At 45.0% G+C, this 21675-nt stretch overlaps 1 protein-coding gene across 17 annotated transcripts in view; it reads right to left on the bottom strand.

Annotated features, from left to right (window-relative positions):
- The window catches only part of AKAP13 (A-kinase anchoring protein 13), a 324597-nt gene that overhangs the window by 94430 nt on the left and 208492 nt on the right, over window positions 1-21675 (bottom strand). For 16 of the 17 annotated variants that reach the window (XM_070775967.1, XM_070775968.1, XM_070775971.1 and 13 more), the window contains one exon: window positions 2521-2596. In XM_070775967.1, the coding sequence (XP_070632068.1) occupies window positions 2521-2596 (76 nt within the window). Of the gene's footprint in view, window positions 1-2520; window positions 2597-18621; window positions 19391-21675 lie in introns of those variants that run through there. The other variant, XM_070775978.1, reaches the window with a different exon arrangement.

Below are 21675 nucleotides of genomic sequence, written 5' to 3'. Positions count from 1 at the left end.
GGGTTGCCATTTCCTCCTCCAGGGGATCTTCTTTTTTTTTTTTATTTTATTTTTAAACTTTACAAATTGTACTAGTTTTGCCAAATATCAAAATGAATCCGCCACAGGTATACATGTGTTCCCCATCCTGAACCCTCCTCCCTCCTCCCTCCCCATACCATCCCTCTGGGTCGTCCCAGTGCACTAGCCCCAAGCATCCAGTATCGTGCATCGAACCTGGACTGGCAACTCGTTTCATACATGATATTATACATGTTTCAATGCCATTCTCCCAAATCTTCCCACCCTCTCCCTCTGCAACAGAACTGCCTTATGACCCAGCAATCCCACTGCTGGGCATACACACTGAGGAAACCAGAAGGGAAAGAGACACGTGTACCCCAATGTTCATCGCAGCACTGTTTATAATAGCCAGGACATGGAAGCAACCTAGACGTCCATCAGCAGATGAATGGATAAGAAAGCTGTGGTACATATACACAATGGAGTATTACTCAGCCATTAAAAAGAATACATTTGAATCAGTTCTAATGAGGTGGATGAAACTGGAGCCTATTATACAGAGTGAAATAAGCCAGAAAGAAAAACACCAATACAGTATACTAACGCATATATATGGAATTTAGAAAGATGCTAACAATAACCCTGTGTACAAGACAGCAAAAGAGACACTGATGTATGGAACAGTCTTATGGACTCTGTTTCAGGGGATCTTCTTGACCCAGGGATCAAACATGGCTGTCCCACACTGTGGGCAGATTCTTTACCATCTGAGCCTCTAGGGAAGCCTCAAGAGTATACAAAGTGACGTTAAATAAAGGTTGTTATCTTATTTAGTCTAACACTATTGTTCTCTTGAGCTGAGTTTAAAAGCAAAAGAAAGAAACCTGCATGATTGAACATATCTAGAATTCACAAGAAACTATGCCTACAGTCATAATCTCAGGCCTCAAGTTCAAGAGCATAATTCAGGATTTTGTTAAACTGAGGTTTAAAAAGATTCGAAAGAATCAAAGTCTTTCAGGGGGTGGGGTATGGAAAGAGTCAACAATATTTAAGATTATGCCCTGGGGAAAATGCTCAGGGGTTCAAATTCACCTCTTGAAAGGAGTAAAAATAAACTGTGGCATGTGGAGAACCTTCCTGTGAATATTCTAACTGTGAGGCAACCTCTACAGGGCAGACAACTTCACGGCTTGAGTGGCTGAGAGCAATTACACTTCTAGAAAAAGCCCCTAACAGCTAAGGAACTAAAACAGAGTGAGTAGTATACTTTCAAGTAGAAGATTCTAGGGGATTAGATGGGGAATGGGTCAGCTACATCTGTGAACAAGGTCAATCTTAAAATATTTGGAGACCCTAAACACAACAGCATAATAATATTCTTTAATTTCTGTATGAAAGAAAAATAGGAAAAAAAAAAAACTCTTCTCATATTTGTTTCCAACACTTTCTTTGGAGCAAAGTCAGAGGGTTGAGAATCAGCAGGAAACTTCTCTTTAGGAAGAGGATTTGAACCATCTTGTTCTTAAATTTCTTCCTACTGCCATACATCCACAGCTAAACTGTTTCTAAAAAAGACCAGCAAATGAGAACTCAGTAATTTTTAAAGCAAGTCAGGAAAAATTAAAAGGTTAACAGAGGTTTTGTTGGGTAAAGCAGACTCAAGAGCCCAAAATGCAAATTACCAGCTGCAAGAACAGCCATAGGGTACTTGAGTGACTCACCAGTCATTTGGACCCTTCCCTTAAGGAAAGCCAGTAGGCCTCAGGGATGATGACAATAGAGCACAGACACAGGAACAAACCCTGCCTCACAGTGAATCAGAGGCTCAACCTGGGTAAGAAGTCAGGACTCCTAACAACCATAAAACATGTACTGTGTCATTAACCACCAAGGTCTTAAGGTCTTTTACCCTCATCTACTGTCACTAATACCTCGTGGGTGCTTAAGGAAAGCCTCAACTGCTGACAGTATTTCCAAAGATTATGATTCTCAACCTAAGCTACACAGGAGAGGAACCAAAGGCTCTTTTAGAGATCTGATGCTCAGACCACACCTCAGCCTAATTAAATTGGAATCGCTAGGGGGTAGGACCCAGACATCAGTGTATTTTTAAACCTCCCCAGGTAATTTCAATGTGCAGCCAAAATCAAGAGACCTGGGATTAGTCCTTAATAACATATATTTATAGTTTTATCATATTAAGAAACCATTATCACATGTACGTATATATGCACAGCACATATGCCTTCACAGATGAATTAATCAACTATAAAGTCACCTATGGAAACTTACTACTAAAATGAAATTTAGGTAATTACATGTTCATTTTCAGCTGTGAGATAGATAAAAGGCCTAGAAACCCAAATCACGTAACACTCTTCTCACTTATCCCACTGATGCTCATGAAGGACAGATCGCCAACATTCTGCATGAGAGTGGGATGGTGGCTCTGGAAGAGGGACATTTTGGATGTAGTTATTCAAGCAAACCGGAAGGTGGAGAATCCCCACTTACCTGGGCTCTGCGTGGGAGCCAGAAGAGATGCTGCGTCAGGGCACGGCTCAATGGTACACCAGTTTTCTCGGTTTATCTGAAGGGAAAGAAAGAGAGACTGAGTAAAAGTCAGGCATAAAAACCAAAACAGAAAAAGACATGCAAAGAGGAGATCATGGTGCGGCCAAGGGTGAAATAAAGAAAAAAGAAGCTAACAGGTAAAATGGATCAAATGTTGAAATACATATCTCACATCCAAGTCAGAAACAAATGCAAAAATAATTCCCGTTTATTCAAGGATTACTGTATGTTGGATATCAGGTTAAGAATTCTACATACATTATTTCCTTTCATCCTAAGAATTCTACATATATCATTTTATTTAATCCCCACACTAGCTCGAAGAAGTTTGTATTATTTCTCTTGCCAAAGAATAACTAGGCTTGAAGGACCTACATTTGTCAATTTCTCATCTTTGGTGAGAAGATGCTAAAGTATATGGGTGAGAAAGAACAACAGGTTTCCTAAACATGCTAAGCGAGATAAGGTAGAAAGCTATGGGGCATTCTGTCCAATTACAACTGCCTGACAAAGAGCAAATGCAAGAAATTAAACTGCTTGCAAATAAACCATGCAAACCTAGAGCCACAGGAAACAAAAACACCAAATCACTGACTCGTTTCAGCTCTTTTCCCAGTAGAGACGAATGGAGGCTGGGACCAGCCTGAAACATCATCACTGTTTCAGCTCCTGGTGTGTTACAGAATGATGCCAAAAATTTGAAAGTGATCTTTGAATGGAAAAGAATATTCAGCAGGTTCCCTAGGATTATGCAAAGTATCCCTTTTCAAAATGCAATTTGAGTGTGTATAAGGAAGAAACCTCAAATTCAGTAACCTTAACAAACCCAATCCCCATCTTTCAAAGAATGGAAACAGCAAATTTTCCTTAAAAAACAAAACAGAACCTTTCATTTAGAGAAGGATTTTCTGACTGTGAACTGCACCTCACTTGAAATGAGCCAAATTTCACTTCCAGTAAATTAAGTTTCTCTGTCAACAGGAAAAGCAAGGGTCCATAATTACTGTACTTTTGCTCCATGAACACAGCAACAAATTTTAAATAGATAACAGAAATTTTAAAAGCAGACCCTTTAACAACAGTGAAGAACACTGAGCAGCTCTCAATTATGATGACATTGCTCTCTCCCAGTCCATGACCTTCAACACCTCTCCGGTCAACATTTTAGGAAACTTTGTTAAAACTCTTGATGTGAGAATGTTTTCATCACCTTTTCAGACATTACTCTATGGCCAATGAGTAAACAGAATTTTCTTCACTGTCAATACTTGAGGGACGAACTGACTTCACTTTTCATGTCATTTTAGGCATTTGTGTGTTACAGAAAATGAGTTACACATTTTGCAAAATAACATATAAATATATAAATAATACAAAAAATAATGTATTACTTAACAAAAAAGTTAGCAGAGTATCATTTAATATACAATAAATATTGAAAGAAAGTTAAAATTAAATCAAATCTCTTTAATGGAATACACTGATTTCTGAATAACAATGACGAGAACATACTAGTGACGGGAGGCAACTCCTCAAAGATCTCCCTGTGAGTGTCTCCTGAGCAAAGGACACTGTCTGTGCTTTCATTCTAGGCTGTCTTGTTAAGAATGTATCCATACATATCACACAGCCTCCGGAGACAGAGATACTGTTTCTTTCTGTGTGATGACAGAGGTGTGAAGTCAGAACAAAAGTGAGGCAGGCTTACTGCACACAGCAAAAATGCAGGGGTCCCACGGCTGGGGTTCCTCAGCTGTGACACAGCATCTCCCCGGGCCCCTCGTGTTGCCCCCATGGGAGCAGGGCAGCAAGCAGCACCAACAAGAAGCTGATGCTCAGGGTGTTTTTTGACTTCAGACAGCAGCCATGAAACTGTCAGGCTGACTTGGTAGCTTGCAAGCAGGGTGAAATCTCAGACTCCATCAGTTTTGACAATTCAGTTCAGTTCAGTTGACAATTAGTATATATTAAATAGTATTGATATACTTAAAGGCAGCAGCGGCCAAAAATCTCCTGATGACACCTATGTGGCGAAAAGCTTTAATCTGATTCAATGTTTCACCGAGTGGTTGTGCCTGAGTGATCATAAAGAGACAACTAATATCCACTCTAACTTTTCTATAGGTTCCTGAATCTTCTTTAATGACTACTAACTGGCTATACCCCAATACAAAATGTCTTTGGTGTTTAAAAAAAAAAATTTAAAACTTAAAGAAAGAAAGCAACACTGGAACATTATTGTTAATTAACTCCAGACTTTGGATTTCATTCCTTTTTCCATTAATGTTCTTTAATGTTCCAGGATCCAATCCAGGATCAGCTAGTTCAGTTCAGTCACTCAGTTGTGTCCTACTCTTTGCAACTGCAGCACACCAGGCCTCCCTGTCCATTACCAACTCCTGGAGCTTACTAAAACTCATGTCCATTGAGTCGGTGATGCCATCCAACCATTTCATCCTCTGTCGTCCCCTTCTCCTTCCGCTTTCAATCTTTCCCAGCATCGGGGTCTTTTTCAATGAGTCAGTTCTTCGCATCAGCTGGCCAAAGAACTGGAGTTCCAGTTTCAGCATCAGTCCTTCCAATGAATATTCAGGACTGATCTCCTTTAGGATGGACTGGTTGGATCTCCTTGCAGTCCAAGGGACTCTCAAGAGTCTTCTCCAACACCACAGTTCAAAAGCATCAATTCTTCGGTGCTCAGCTTTCTTTATAGTCCAACTCTCAAATCCAACATGACTACTGGAAAAACCATAGCCTTGTCTAGACGGTCCTTTGTTGGCAAAGTAATGTCTCTGCTTTTTAATATGCCATCTAGGTTTGTCATAGCTTTTCTTCCAAGGAGGAAGCGTCTTAATTTCAGGGCTGCAGTCACCATCTGCAGCGATTTTGGAGCCCCCAAAATAAAGTGTCTCACTGTTTCAATTGTTTCCCCATCTATTTCCATGAAGTGATGGGACCAGAAGCCATGATCTTCGTTTTGTGATTAAGTTTTAAGCCAACTGTCACTCTCTTTCATTAAAAGGCTCTTCAGTTCTTCACTTTCTGCCATAAGGGTGGTGTCATCTGCATATCTGAGGTTATTGATACTTCTCCTGGCAATCTTGATTCCAGCTTGTGCTTCAACCAGCCCGGCATTTTGCATGATGTACTCTGCATTAAGTTAAATAAGCAGGGTGACAATATACAGCCTTGATGTACTCCTTTCCCTGTTTGGAACCAGTCTGTTGTTCCATGTCCAGTTCTAACTGCTGCTTCTTGACCTGCATACAGATTTCTCAGGAGGCAGGTCAGGCGGTCTGGTATTCCCATCTCTTGAAGAATTTTCCATAGTTTGTTGTGATCCACACAGTCAAAGACTTTGGCATGGTCAGTAAAGCAGAAGTAGATGTTTTTCTGGAACTCTCTTGCTTCTTTGATGATCCAACGGATGCTGGCAATCCAGCATACCACATTACATTTTGTGTGTGTATATGTCCAATTTTGCATTTTAAGACCTTTATTGAAATATATGACAAAGGTTTGTATAGTCAAAGCTATGGTTTTTCCAGTAGTTATTTACAGATGTGCGAGTTGGGCCATAAAGAAGGCTGAGCATGAAAGACTTGATGCTTTCCAGTTGTGGTGCTGAAGAAGACTCGAAAGTCCCTTGGACTGCAAGGAGATCAAACCAGTCAATGCTAAAAGAAAATAAACCCTGAATATTCAGAAAGACAGGTGCTGAAGCTCTAGTACTTTGGCCACCTGATGCAAAGAGTCGACTCACTGGAAAAGACCCTGATGCTGGGAAAGACTGAAGGCAGGAGAAGGGGGTGACAGAAGATGAGATCGTTGGATAGCATCACTGATTAAATGGACAAGAGTTTTAGCAAACTCTGGAAGATACTGAAGGACAGGGAAGTCTGATGTGCTGTTGTCCATGGGGTTGCAGAGAGTCAGAAACGACTTAGCGACTGAACAAGTTGAAACCTAATTCATATTCTCTAAAACTCACCTATTTAACTATTAAGTAGTCTATTCAGTGGTCTAGCATCTTAACACAGCTGTGAAACCATGGCCACTATCTAATTTTAGAACATTTTCATGGCATAAGAAAGAAATCTTGCATCCATCAGTAGTCACACCCTACCCCAAACCCCTGCCCTCCCGGTTCCAGGCAACCATTAATGTAAGTTCTGTCCCTGTGTATTTGCCTCCTCTGGACGTTCTGTATAAACGGACGCGTACATTCTGACGCCTCTGCTTGCTGGCTTCTTGCACTTGGCTTTCACGGTTCATCTGTGTTTCAGCATTTTATGAGTACTGTACCCTGCTGCCTAATAATCCATTACGCTGTATGGACATGCCCACACTCTATTTACTCTTCAGCTGATAGACATGTGGGCTGCTGTTATGAATAATCCTGTCATGAATATTCATATACGAGCACTGGACATGTTTCACTTCGAGTATACACCCAAGAATGGGACAGCTACGTCAAGCGATGATACCTTTACGTTTAATAAAGTCTGAGGGCTTGCCAGACTTTTCCAGAGTGGCTGTGCCATTTGACGTTCCTACCACCAATGTCCGAGTGTTCTAATTTCTCCACACCCTTGCCAACACCTGCTACTGCTCTTACCTATTTAGATGTAGCCAACTTGGCGGGTGTGAATGGTATCTCACTTGAGTGTATGAGATACACTTTCAGCTTTCCCTTTTTTTAAATCTCTCTCTTTTATCAAAGTACAGTGGACTTTCAGCGTTTCAGGTGCACAGCAAGGTGACTCGGTTATACACATGCACGTGTATTATTTTTGAAATTATTTCCCATTACAGGTTATTACAAGACACTGACTATAGTTCCCTGTGCCATACAGTAAACCTCTGTTGCTGGTTGCATTTTTTTTAAAAATTAGAAATCTAGCATTCTATTCGTACTAAGTAGAATCAAAATGTCATAAATTTTTTTAGTAGGCAAAAATTCATAAGTTTTCTAAAAATATATATATTATACATATTATGTATGTGTATGTATACAAAAGCTTTTCTACTAAGCTTGATAGAGGCTTGAGAAAAAAAATTAAAAAAAAAAAAGATGGAGAAACTGGAAAACAAACTAAATGAAATCAGAGCACTGAATAGGAAATAGAAAAAGTGAAACAAACTATATAAAAGTAAATCAAAGATGATCATGTGGTTCAGCTGGTTTTAAACATGACTGCTCATTGGAAACATACTTCCAACTTTTCTTTTAAAATGGAAACTATTTTTTAACCTATTGATTACTTTCTAGGAAAAGGAAGACTCTACAAAGACTTAATGCTGAACACCCTCAGATTTGTTTCTTTCTTTCATTAAATAAAAATGTACTAAATATCCTCAATGTATCAAAACATTTGTGTCAAGCCTTAAAAGCAGTAGTAGTAAAAGAACTGAGTCCTCTAAGAACTCAGTGGGTGTGAGAGAGATGTGGAAAAATTAAGTAAATAACTCTTCCACAGCATTCTGCACACATGAGCCACTGAAATGAGTGTGGACAAAGTGTCCTATGATCAGTAGAAATGGGAATCAGACTGAATGAGACACTCTAACGCCAAACTATATCTGAAATTCTTTATACATTTCTGCCCAGGTCACAAATGTAACACACAGAAACACTGGGCCAGATAACAACTCCTCTCTTTCACTTTACACAGGCATTATTGCACAATACATGTGGGGGAGGGGCCAGAGACGGCCAGACCCTGTATAAGCAGAAGAACTGGAGTTTCACAGAAGTTAAAAGCCGAGGGCTGAAGACAGAAGGTAGGACCACAGTGCCAACTGCTGCTGAGAAGCTGGAACTGATACATTTTTAAAAAGAAGTCACTGAATTGGGCAACCGTGAGGTTTATGGTGACTTTGGAAAGAAGAGTCTGAAACAAGACAGGTGATACCAGAATTAAAACTGTAAAACATCCCATTATATTTCTAAATTGTACTTTCAAGTTTGCAGACTACTGTCACCTGGATGGGACCCTCTGCCTGTCCCACTGGGAGGCACGTCGCCATTTTTGAGACGAGGCCACACGCTGGGTGAGGCTAGATTTGGGGATGGTAGATTTGTGTGCGAACTATACTGTACTGGTAACTGCATCTGCTCAAAAGACCGTAAGCTCCTTGAGAAGTGAATCCTACCTTTAAAAATTCCACAGATCTCCCCACGAGTAGATAGCAGATGCTCAATGAATAATCTTTGAGTTTATTATCCTCAATGATTTGTATATAGAACTAAAGGGAGAACCTTTGAGATGATCACCCCACTCCCTTTATCAGATCTATTAGAAAGGGGGGCAGGCACAGCGGGTGAAGGGACCTGAAGGAGGTAACAGAACGTTTAGGGGTGGAGTGAGGACTCATTTTTCCTCACTCCCAGTCCAGTGCTCTTTCCCCACCCTTACAAGTATCTCTTCTTGTTCTTCACTTTGTCTCAGAATTCAACAACTGTTTAAACAATTTTTAATAGCAATATGAAACTGAAAAAATCTGGCAAAGGAGCATTTAACATCTCTGGAGATTATTGGCTGGAAAAGAGAGTCACTGCTTAAATTAGACAAAAACATTTAGAAAGTAAAGTATCATAATGAGAAAACTCAAATATGAAACTGGGGGTGCCAATTTTCAGAACATCAAAATGCTGTAACTGAAAGAAATGTTTTGTTTGTTTGTCTTGGCTTTGTCTGCTTTCAGGAGCCTGCGTTTTCAGTCACTAACAGTTAATTACCAACGACGTGCTGAGCAGGCTCACCGCCTCCAAGCACTCAAGGAAACCTCAGGAAATCTGACAGCTATGCAGCTCCAGCTAGTTCCTTCTGTGGAATCAGGACTCATTCACAAACACTTCAAACTAAAACCTACACTGAAAATCAGTATGATTTCAGGTAAATCAGAGACTTCCTCACCAGGAAAGAGTGAGTAAATCTAGCCCAAGAAGCCTTCTTCCTATTGCTACCTTGTTGATTAAACCACACAGCTGGCCAGTCAGCTTTTGGGGAGTACCATGCCCACTTTAGGCAAGAAACAGTGTCAAGGACAGCAAGAGAAAGACAAATCGTGATCCTGGTGACAATTTACACAATGGGTCCCACAGTTTAAAAGTACGAGGAATCTTCTTTCATTTAAAATGTTAAGGATGGACTTCCCTGGTGGCTCAGTGACTAAGAATCCGCCTGCCAATGGCAGGAGACACGGGTTTCATCCCTGATCTGGGAAGATCCCACGTGCCGTAGAGCAACTAAGCCCATTTGCTAGAACTACTGAGCCTGTGCTCAAGAGCCTGGGAGCTGCCACCACCGAGCCCACGTGCTGCAAGGACCAAAGTCCACGCACCCTAGAGCCTGTGCTCTGCAACCAGAGAAGCCACCACAGTGAGAAACCCGCAACTAGAGAGCAGCCCCCCGTGCACCAACGAAGACCCAGAACAGCCAAAAATAAACTAACTATAAAGCGTCAAGGGTTGTACCTGCCTCCACATCCCAGGACAATGCATATAACCATATGGGCTCATGGATTATCAGGTCTCCACAGCCACGGACTCCAGACTGGATAGTCCTGCCTGCCATGGAAAAGAGAGGCTGAGCAAGGCCGCCAGGACATTTCAGAGCTGGAGTTCGTGGCCTTCGGTGGCACAGACTCCTTCAAGGATCTGAGGGAAGCCAGGGACCGCTCTTTCCCAGAAACACGCGTGTGTGTGTCCAGTCAGTGGTTCTGGAGACGGCTTCACAACTCAAGAGTAGAGACTTCTTCTTACAAGTTTTTGAGGAGTATGAAAAGCCCAAGGGTGGTCAGAAGTACGACTGAGGAAAGAATGGGAGACATGGCAGCCGTGAGTCTCCACCAAGGTGAGCCCCTCACCCCAGTTACATAAGCAAGGGAGTGAAAAAATCGGTATTATCCTAGGAAAACTGTAGGAAGTTTTCCTTTCTACAGGCAAGCAAGGAAGGAAAGCATGGAACAACCAGGACACAGCCCAGTAAGAGGAGTCTAGGCACCTCTGGTCTGGAGGGTGCGTCCCTGGGCTGGGGACGTGTGGCCCCAGTGGGACACCGAGGAAGCAGCAGGCCAGTGAGCCAGTACAAAGGGCAGAATCCACAGAAATGAGAGAGAGATAAAGACTCCACGCTTAGAGACAGACAGGAGATCCAGAGCAGACGGTAGTGGTGCCTTCTCTTTGACTAGGTTGAGTCTGAAGTGTCAAGATGCCTTTCAGATGCTTAAAAGTCATCAATATTGAGAGAAAGACTGGCGCTAGTTTCATCTGCTCGAGTAAAAAGTGGTGAGAAAAGTGTGAAATGGAGAGGGAGCCGCATGGACGTGCCAAGAGGAAAGACACGCTGCTGGTGGTGCTCGTGCGGGTGATCCACAGCGGCAGGTGAAGAAACCGGGAGGCTGGCTGCGTGCAGACAGAAACAGCGCAGCAGCGAGCGTGCAGTCACGGAACGAAATAAATCAAAACCACAGGGAGACACTGCATCACACCCACCAGGATGGCTGTATTTAAACCACATACACACACACACTGTATTTAAACCACACACACACACACACACACACACACACACTCCAAAACAAACAAACAAAAAACCTCCAGAAAATAACCCGTGTTGGTGAGAATGCAGAGAACTGAAACCTGTGTGCACGTAAATTCTTAGGAATGTAAAAACGTGGAAAAAAGTACAGGGGTTCCTCCAAAACTTAAACAGAATCACCATACGACCCAAACCCAGCAGTTCCACTTCTGGGCACACACCGCAAAGAACGGAAAGCAGGTGCTCATATCAACATTCACAGCACCTCTATTCACAATAGACAAAAGGGGAAAACAACCCAACTGGCCATCAACAGATGAATGGATTAACACAAGGTAGTATATACATGCACCGGAGTAGTATTCAGCCTTAAAATAAGGAGAGAATTCTGATACCTGCTTCCACATGGATAAACCCCAAAGACATCATAATCAGTGAAATAGGCCAGTCATGAAAGGACAAATACTGTGCAATGCCACTTACATAAGATACCTAGGGTAGTCAAATTCTAGAGCCAAAAAAACAGAACGGTGATTGCCAGGGACTGGGGGCAGGGGAAACGAAGAGTTACTGTTTATCGAGTACTGAGCTTCGGTTTGCAAAGACGAAAAAGTTCTGGACAGTGGTGACACAACAGCTGCACGACGATGTGAACGTACTTAATGCCACTGAGCTGTACACTCAAGTGTGGTCAATGTTATGTATTTCCTTACAACAACAGAGTGGGTGTGCGGCAGTTCCAAGAAGCGAGCGTGTTTAGAGAAAAGCTGTCGGGCAGCCCACAGCTGGAGGCAGCGCTGGTAATCTGGGCCAGATGCTACCAATCGTGGTCAGTGCCATTAACCAGAGGACAGAGTCCTCCGACATGAGTGTGGAAAGAATGTCAAAAGGGGCATCAGCGTTTTCGACCACATCCTGTACACAGTGACAGCAGCCCCAAGCAGATCATGCTCACGTGTGACAAGTACTGCGCTGAGTATACACAAGCAAGCCATTTAAGAGGCAGAAACTGGATTACAAAACCTCTCTCCCTCCTCCTGCCTGGTTTCAGAAACACCGGTGTGACCGATACATTTGCCCTCGTCTCAGGTCTGTTTTTCAACAGCTCCACTGTTTCTCACTCATACAATGAGATAACTTAAAGGCCACACACCCCGCGTGGCTCCACTGGGATGTTTTCAGAGCGCTTGCTACAGACCAGAGGAAATGCCAGGCCCTGATCATACTTACCGTAACACATCTCTTCTCACGGTAGTCTCCTTTCCAAAAGGTGACCGCTAAGACCCAGGTTTCTACATTACTGGGTGACAGACTGTTCTCTGTACCACTGACACTCTTTTTAGCCATCTTGAGACTAGGCTTAGCAGGAAATCTGATTGCCAGCAGAATTAGGAGATGGACCAGAAACGACAGTGTTGAGACTGCTAATAATTTGAGATTAAGAGGAAAACAAAGGAAACAATAAGGCCCTTTATCCAGGTGCTGCTCTACGGAATCTTTGAACTAATACCAAAATACAAGACTGGCAACTGATTAAATGGGTAGGAGGAGTAGATCAAAATGATTCTGAAATTTTGTTTAGCAAGCAGTTGGAAATGAGGAAAACAGAGACTGTGCCATTAAATATCCACATCTTTTGGAGGAATACGCCACCCAAAACCACTTTCTGGCTCTGACTCCATTTGTGATTCTTTAGCTAAAAAACAAACTCTGTCCACATTGTATCTCCACGACAGTCAGACTGTGGACATTACAGGCTCCGAGCGTCCAAAGTTCTGGTGAGTTACAGTGCATACGGAACATGGGATGGGAGAAGTTGATGCAAAAAAAAATGTTGACCATCCTGGTAGTTTTTCACGCCTTTCATGAAGCCTCGGGTCCCTTGGAATGATCTAAACCACACCTAAACTGTGTTCCCATCAGTCAGAAAATAGAGCCGTGCATATTTTCAGTGGAGAGGGAACTGCCTTGTTTTTGGCAGTGTTTCTGCTACTGTTTATATTTGAACATCCTAATAACACAGCTCATGGTTACACCCAGCCTTCCCAGCCACTGCCTGTATTTACTTCCTTTGCAAATGTCTCAGGAGATGTAGCTGGAGTTACAAGGCTGAACAAAAGGAAGCAGAAACCCCACCATCCGGACAGGGGAGCCAACACTTGAGTCAAAAGTCTTTTCAGGGAATCAGACTGTAACTGAGCAGACAGGCAGAGCTGCCTTCAGTCGTCTTTTGCCTCCTAATGTCTTTTGTTTGAAGCGGCATGGAAGTGTCTTTGAGCAAGTAGACTTGTTAAAGGATGTGTATTTCCTGGAAGATGACGCTGGGCTTACAGACAAACTACTCCTGCGCTGATGAGGCCAGGTGGCCTGCCTGAACATCACGGATGGGAGGGGGTCGTCGTCCTCTGTACAAACTGTCACTCAGTGTCCACAAAACAGGGCTGCAAACCTTTTCACCATTCATCTGCTACTCTGACTTACTAGTTACAAAGTATGCTGTCAGTAAATCATCAGTAACAGGAAGAATCATGTTGTTACTAGTGGGCAATATTTTTTGCAAGTACCCAAAGTAATAAAACTAGTGAAACAGAAATGGTCCCTGGGTTAAAGTCAGTAGCTGATCTAGGATTCTGACTTCTTTGTCTTTGGCATGCTAGTTTTGCAGCAAGTTCCTGACACTTGGTGTGATGTCCTCCTGTGTTAAGAACAGTCTCTTAATGTGATCATGAGTTAGCTACTGAACTGTGTTAAGACAAAGGCTCCTTTCACCAACTTGTGTAGGCTTTAGAGGGACTTCCCCGGTGGTCCAGTGGTTAAGAGTCCACCTTCCAATGTAAGGGACTCGGGTTCGATCCCTCGTCAGGGAACTAAGATTACCACATGCCAAGGGGCAACTACGGCAACACAACCACTGAGCAGACCTGCTGCAAACGACAGAGCCCGTGTGCCACAGCTAGAGAATCCCGCACAAGCAAATGAAGAGCTCTCTTCCTGCAATGAGGGCCCTGTGCGACCCCCAAACAAAAATACACAGAACTAGGCTTTTGAAAGGTGCTGAGGAAAATGGGCCTGTTGATACCAAAGGGTGTCTGCCAATGATTCAGATTCTTCCGTATCCCATTCTGCACATGATTCATAGTTACTAGCCATTTACCTACCATAAGCAGCCAGAAGTCACACAGGCACGGGGGGATACTGTGAGGAGTGACACGTATGTATGTGTGTACTGGGACAGCGGAGCCAAGAACACTATTAACCTACTTTGCTGCTAAGTCGCATCAGTCGTGTCCGACTCTGTGCGACCCCATAGACGGCAGCCCACCAGGCTCCCCCATCCCTGGGATTCTCCAGGCAAGAATACTGCAGTGGGTTGCCATTTCCTTCTCCAACGCATGAAAGTGAAACGTGAAAGTGAAGTCGCTCAGTCGTGTCTGACTCTTAGCGACCCCATGGACTTCAGCCCACCAGGCTCCTCCATCCATGGGATTTTCCAGGCAAGAGTACTGGAGTGGGGTGCCATTGCCTTCTCCGATTAACCTACTTTACTATTAGAAAAAAAAATTCAAGAAGAAGGTAAGATTTCAGTATCTATTGGGTTTGATGATGGGAAGCAACGGCTGATGTGAGGATAAAGACCAGTGTACCCAGCCTTGGGAAAAATCCCAAGGGAAGGCTTTGATGCAGAAGAGCTTCCATGAAAGTCACTGAACAGAACTGACGAAGGGAACGAGTCAGAATGCAAAGTCTCAGAAAGGAGGGGCACATAACAGACGATACGATTTTCAAGTTAATTCACAGTGAATTATTCGGATGCCAGTGGGAAGGAATGGAGCTGTAAACGTTATGACACCAGAAGGACAGGGTCATGGTCCGGATTTTGTGATGACTATCCCAACTCATCTCTCTGTTCTTTACCCCAGCCATCCCAGCGCATTAAGCACAGTTCACATACCATGACGTGTTATGAACCCATACTTACAAATCTTAACAGATGAACTCATTCAACTAACAAAACTTACTGAGCATTTAACACAAATTAGGGACACTGTTTTGAGTGCTTAGACATAATGAATAGATTAAAAAAATTACAAACTCCTCGGTATATTAAAAAAAAAAAAAAAATCTTCCACCGAAAAGGGAAGTGAGAACATAGCACATGGTCACTTGGGAACTTAAGTAGCTCACACATCCAATATAATACACCTTTAAAAACACTGATTTAAAAAACAAATTCAAAATGGAAAGAAGTGAGGAGGCCACTGCTGAATGAATTAAAAAAACAAAAAAATTGTGGGGGAAAGGCTGCTAACAATGGTAGATTCATATCTGAATTCAAAGTGCTGTAGAAAGAATCCCCACACTGGGAAAGAAGTGAATGACATCAACTTTTCATACTGAAAAAGTGGTAGCAGTTAAAACTTTAAAATATACATATAGATAGATACACACATTCATGAAATAAAAGTGTTGGCCAACTCAAAGAAGAAGTCTAGGGGACTAAGAAAGAACATGAGCTTTGAAAAGAATCACGTCTGGGGTTGCATCCTATTACCTAGGATGAGCTGTGAGAAAATTACCGACTATCCGAAAATGTTTTTCCCCATAAGATGAAACAAATACTAGGGATATAAAGGTTAAGTGCCTGCCCACTGGAGACCACAAAGCCATTCCATCACGCCGGGCCTACCATAATGGCAGCCTGAGTGACTCCCACGTGCCAGAACGATCTTTTGAAAACATAAGTTGAGAAGTAACATACCCAAGCAAAGCAAACCCCTCCCGATGGCGGTCAAGGCCTGGCTCTTCCAGGCCCGGCCTGCTCAGCTTTCTCCCATCACCTCGGCCTCCCCCATCCTTCCCCGCCCCAGGACCTCCCCAATCCTTTCCAGAACGCCTTCCCTAGGTGCAGCGGCTGGCATCTTCTAATTCTCTGGACACCAGTTTTTCAAATGCCAGAACCTCAGAATGATCTCCTACCTGAAATGTCTCCCCATCGTGTGCACTTCTTACAGTGCACACTGTTTATATCCATCAAGTCACTTACAGTAATGTGTACTTTTTGTTTCTCCATCTGTTACCTGTCTTTAAGCAATATGGAGACTTTGAAGACCCATGTGCCCCTTGGACCGAGCACCATGCCCAACACTGAACAAATCATTAATACTGTTTTTGTGTAGATCTCTCAGTGATGTGACCTTCTCTGTCTTCAAAGCAAAGAATCAGCACCAAAGCTGCCCATCTCATCTCAACCTGGAAATAGCGTATTTTCAGGACTTTTTGTGCTTCCTTATTTGTAATAAATGCCTGCTTTCTGAGAAGTGAAGTTTCTTCTACTGAAACTCTTTGGTTATGTAAAGGTTGTATGGTGCAAAAAAAGAAAAAAGAATACAAATACAGGCACATCCAAAAAAAAAGAGCGAGAGAGAAAAAAATTACATCCTTTATGAGCTGTGGCCTTGTGCGGAGAAAAAACCCAAAACATCACATCACTCAAGTCTTTCACGTTCCTCAGCCGGGCTCAGGAGACGCCTCAAACTCTTCTAGGAAAAGGAGTCTGGGGTGGGAGTTCAGGGACCACTGCTGCCTGACCAATCCTCTCAGATCAAGTAACGTATATAAAAGCATTCTGTTAAAACTGTAGAACAGCATCTGTGAAGGCAGTAAGCCTGTGCTGAGTTAGCTCCACTACTAAGGGCTCTCATGCCTGGGAGAGTGGAGAGTATTACGTATTTCAGCACGGTTTTAAATGCACCACATTCCTGTGACACTAAGACTGAGATTTTCTATCCTCCCTCTCCTCTTTCCCTTTTTTCCCCAGACAGGGAACATCATAAAGCATGCAAAGCGCTCAGTCATGTCTGACTCTGTGTGACCCATAGACTGTAGCCCGCCAGGCTCCTCTGTCCATGGGATTTTCCAGGCAAGAACACTGGAGTGGGTTACCATTTCCTTCTCCAGAGGATCTTCCCGACCCAGGGATTGAACACTCGTCTTTTGCATCTCCTACACTGGCAGGCAGGCTAGCGCCACCTGGGAAGCCCAATGTCATAAAGAGTCAAGCTCGTAAAGGTCCTAACAACTAGACTCTTCTAAACAAAGGAGGACAGAAACAACAAAAACAAAAACATCACTGTCACTTCATAGCGGAGCTCACATTTCAGAGGAACTAACATGAATAAGATCTTGGATCAAGTTCAAAATGCCAAGTTGCCCACTGCTCTGAGCCTCGGCCTGGCAAGTCAGAGCACCAGATGATGGAGATTATGGCGGACAGACGGCAGTTCCCCACGATCGCAACCCCTCCACCCAGCCCCTCATCGGTGTCCCGAAGGGTGGTCTCAGTTCACTGGCATCTGTGTCTAGCTTTCTGAGCCATGCTTGGCCTCAATGGATGAGTGGAAAAAACGAGGGAGTCTCAAGTAATAAACTGAACTGGTCAATCAATGCGAAAGCACCCCTACCTCCCTGCCCGGGACAATACATTCCTCCTGTGCCTGCACTCCCCTGGTTCCACACCCTCATCAGCTCAGGTACTGAGGTTCTCTGGCAACCCTGAAGCACTTGGTTGGTTTCCAGTTTCCCCTGCCTTTGCCAGAAAATGGCTAAACTTCCAAAAAGTGCTCCCTGAGTCGTCCAACATTCCCAGACTCCCACCTTATGGCTGGAGGAGTTCTTACTAATTTTAGACTCAAGGATGCCTTCTGTGAGCAATTAGCTGGCCAGAGGCCCCGCCCCCATCCTGCTGAGACAGCCAGCATCACTAACGGGAGAAAACAAACACAGCAATTAACAGTCAGAGGCCAGACCTGTAAAGCAGTCAAACCAAGCCAAAACGGCCACTGTGCCACTTTGATAAACAGACTGAGTGGAGATCTTTCCAAAGGAAATAAGTACTATCTTCCCCCCAAGAGTTGTGAGAGAAAAAAAAGAACAGAAAGAGAAGAGAAAAAAAAAAAAAAAAACTCAGGCAAAAGACAGACTGGGAGACAGAGGCAGACGGGGAGAGACCGACAGATAATGATGCCTCTACAGATGGGGCCTGGGGTGGGGACGCTGGGGACAGACCTCTCTGGAAAAGAGCAACTGACGGTGAAGTGCTCCACCTGCGATTTACAAGAGTAGGAGGTTCTCTTGAGCAGAAGAACCCACTTTAAAGCAAGTAAAATGACGCTGACACCTAAGTGACTCGATGATTTTTAAGCCCCCATTGTTGCTGGTCAGATATTCTGCTGCTGCTGCTAAGCTGCTACAGTCGTGTCCAACTCTGTGCGACCCCATAGACGGCAGCCCACAAGGCTCCCCCATCCCTGGGATTCTCTAGGCAAGAACACTGGAGTGGGATATTCTGCTAGGAACCTTAAAATCACCAACCCAACTCCACAATCCCCACTGTACACACACACACACATGCCTCTCAGCTCTTCTCCCAGTACAGGGTGGCCAGGGCCCCAGCTACTGGATTCAGAGGCAGGAGGCAGCTACGGGAGGCCCTTACCTTCAGCAGCACCACATCCACGGTCCTGTCCACCTTGGAGATGTCACACAGGCTGTAGCGCCTCTTGTGCCGCTCGTACATTTTGTCCAAACGCAGCAGAGAGGACACAAGATGCAGGGGCGGGACCCACCGTAACCTGGGGGGTCGGGGTGCTCCCGCAAGCCCCCAGGTCTGAACCTCTAGCGGGGAGCCGGAGGGGGTTTCTGCCGTCCGGACTCCTCTATGAAGAAAACCTCGAGGGGGTCAAACCACACAGGACCCCAAGTCCCTCACCGGACGGAGAACTTCCTGGCAGTGCCTGAGCCCCGGGGTGATGCACGCCCAACTCACAGTATCCACAGTAATCGCCCCTGGATGCTATACTTTAGTCAGATCTTGACGGAGAGAGAAGCACAGACTGTTTCCATCACGGGCGATAACTCCAGGAGAAAAATGAAGGCTTAACGGGCTACGCATGCCGGCCGACGCACGTGGCGGGGAACAACCCAGAGCAGGCGAGAAAAAATCCAGTATGTGCCTTGTCGGGAAAAGACAAGCAGAGAAGAAGGGAAGACAGCTCTACTTTGCAGGGATGGCAGGACAAAATTTTCTCATGAAAACCTCTTCTTGCTTAAAAAACAAAAGCAAGGAAAAGCAGTATTTCCTTCACAGGGAAAAAAAAAAGCAAGCAAACTGAAATTCTGAGATTCTGTTCAGAGAAAGAGTCTCTAGTCAGCCTCTTGCTCGCCAGGCAGCAGGGCTTGGTTCTGATTTCAGCTGAAAAGTCTAATGACAGCGGAGTGAAAGCAGGAAGGAAAAAAAAAAGAGCCCGCTCCTCCCCCCCATGCTCCCTCCCTTCTGGGGCACGGGCCCCTCTTCCCTCCCTCCCTCAGGAACGTCACGACTGGCCCTTTCGGCTCAGCACCAGCAGCCTTCGAGGCTTGAAAACCTAAAGGCAGTGCTGGGAACATGATTCATCCCCAGATGAAGAGGAGAAAAACAAAGCTTCCTTTTCCAGCCGGCTTCCTCCTCCTCCTCCTCTCCCGCTGCTTCCTATGAAACAGGCTCTGTAGAGCACCCCCAGCCGCGCCCCGGGTGAGGTCGGGGCGGCGTGGGGATTGGGGGGGGTGGGGCGGGCATCCTGCACACCACAGGCGAGCACGAGACGCTTCTCTGTCCCCCAAAGTCAGGGAAGTGGCCACTGCCCCGGGCGCACGCTGCAGCACCCTGCCAGGCGCAAACCAGTGATTTAACGTGAGAAAAATGCTAGCCTGAGCCTTCAGGGACATGTCTCCAGGACCCACAAGGGCTTACGGAAGTGGCCGGCAAGGCTTAGAGATCAAGAGGGCAGTTAGGTTTTTCTTTTTTTTTTTTGCAGAGAGGAAGGGAGTGATGGGGTGGGTGGGAGGGAGGGGTGCTTTTAGACCAGTGACGAGGAGAGGAGGAGAAGGGACCGGTGCACGGGCACACGTGTCAGCCGCACTGGCGGGGCCAAGGGGAGCCCCTGGAGGGCCTTCTCCCCCTCTCGCGACCGAGCCCGTGGGGGCTCTGTCACTCCACACGCCCACCCTCTGGCCCCACCCTAGCCACGATCATCAGAGGCGGACCTGCCCCAGAACTCATCTTCTCGCTGGTGTCAGAAATGATCTGGATGGGAAAGGAGGAGAAAGAACTGGGGAGGACACGGGCGGGTGGGGGTGGCAGGGAGTGGAGATGGAAAAACTGAAAGGATGTTCTCCTTCTAGGAGAGTCAGGCTGCTGACGTTTCCCTCAAGGGGCCACAGGCGGAGTCCTTGGCTTGGCCCTGCCAGTGTGGGTGAGGGGGCTCCAACGCCACAAGCAAAAGGAGAAGAGATTTAATACCGAAATTTCCATCAGTATCTAACAGAGCTGATGGAGAGGCTTTCCAGGAGCAATAAAAGAGGCAGAGATGGGCTGGTGACTCACCATGCCCTCTGGCCAGGCCGTCAAGTGGCTGACCAGCTCAAAGGAGAGCGAGGCAGCAAACCCCACTAGGACGCACCTCCCTGCTCCCCCGGACACGCGGCAGCTGTGGCTCAACCAGCTCAAAGCCTGCAGCCCGTCCATCCCAGTCTCATCCACGGGGTGGGGCAGACGGGCCCTCCCCTTGCCCATACGCCCACAGTGAGCATCGCGCTGTGACGCTACCAACGTGGACAGTGAACCAGATGTTGCTTTTCATGAGTGACAATGGAAAACAGATGATTGGAGAGAGAGTAGAAAGCTGTAAATAAAATTCTAACTCGGGCTTACCCAAAGGGTGGGAACCTGGCCGGCGACTTACGACGACTTTGAAAACTATGTGGTCTAGGATATGAATGGAAAGATCCTTTAGGTTTTGGTGCAGGGAAAAATGGATGGTTTATTATCTTTTCCTGTACGAACTTTCACCAAACTGTCACTCAGAACTCTCCCTCCTCCCCACAGAAAGACGGAGCCGCCTCCCCTCTATCCTCAACATGGTTTATTCCCCACTGCCGCTCCCTTCTGTTTTAATTAGAATCAAATGTTTCCTGCTTCCAAGGTTCCCAGGCTTCTCCCTAGGGATCATAGATGCTTTAATCACCATAAAGCCTTTCTATTCCCAGTCTCGTCTAACTACTGACTTCAATGCAGATAATCTACTGATTGAACAGATACTCTGCATTCTGTTATCTGCATGTATGCTGCCTTGCAACAAAGGCAAACAAGAGAAACAAACAACAAAATCTCTGCCCTCAAGAAATTTAAAAGAAATCTGTTTCACAGTAATACAACTGTTTGAAATGGCTCAGGTTACCGTTTTGAGACAGTTTAATTTTTTTTTTTTAATTTCTGCTGAGATGCTGGCTTTGCGCTACAGGCTGTAAATTGAGACTTCCTAGCTGCTTGGTACACATAAACATGTTAAGAGGATTTGGAACTGTAATTGCGTGTTCTGTTCCTTCTTGGAGAACAAATCCTCTGGGCAGGGAACACATGCCCTGGGTGGGGAACACGAGCCTGCTTTGCTGTCCCTCTGGATCCGTTCGATACTCGCCACAGAAGACAGAGTCTGCGGTCCTGCGCTTTCGT

The sequence above is a fragment of the Bos indicus genome, chromosome 21 (assembly GCF_029378745.1).
Source record: "Bos indicus isolate NIAB-ARS_2022 breed Sahiwal x Tharparkar chromosome 21, NIAB-ARS_B.indTharparkar_mat_pri_1.0, whole genome shotgun sequence".
In the NCBI taxonomy this organism is placed as follows: domain Eukaryota; kingdom Metazoa; phylum Chordata; class Mammalia; order Artiodactyla; family Bovidae; genus Bos; species Bos indicus.
The sequence above is the reverse complement of the archived record's forward strand: the minus strand, read 5'-3'. Positions and strand labels throughout refer to the sequence as shown.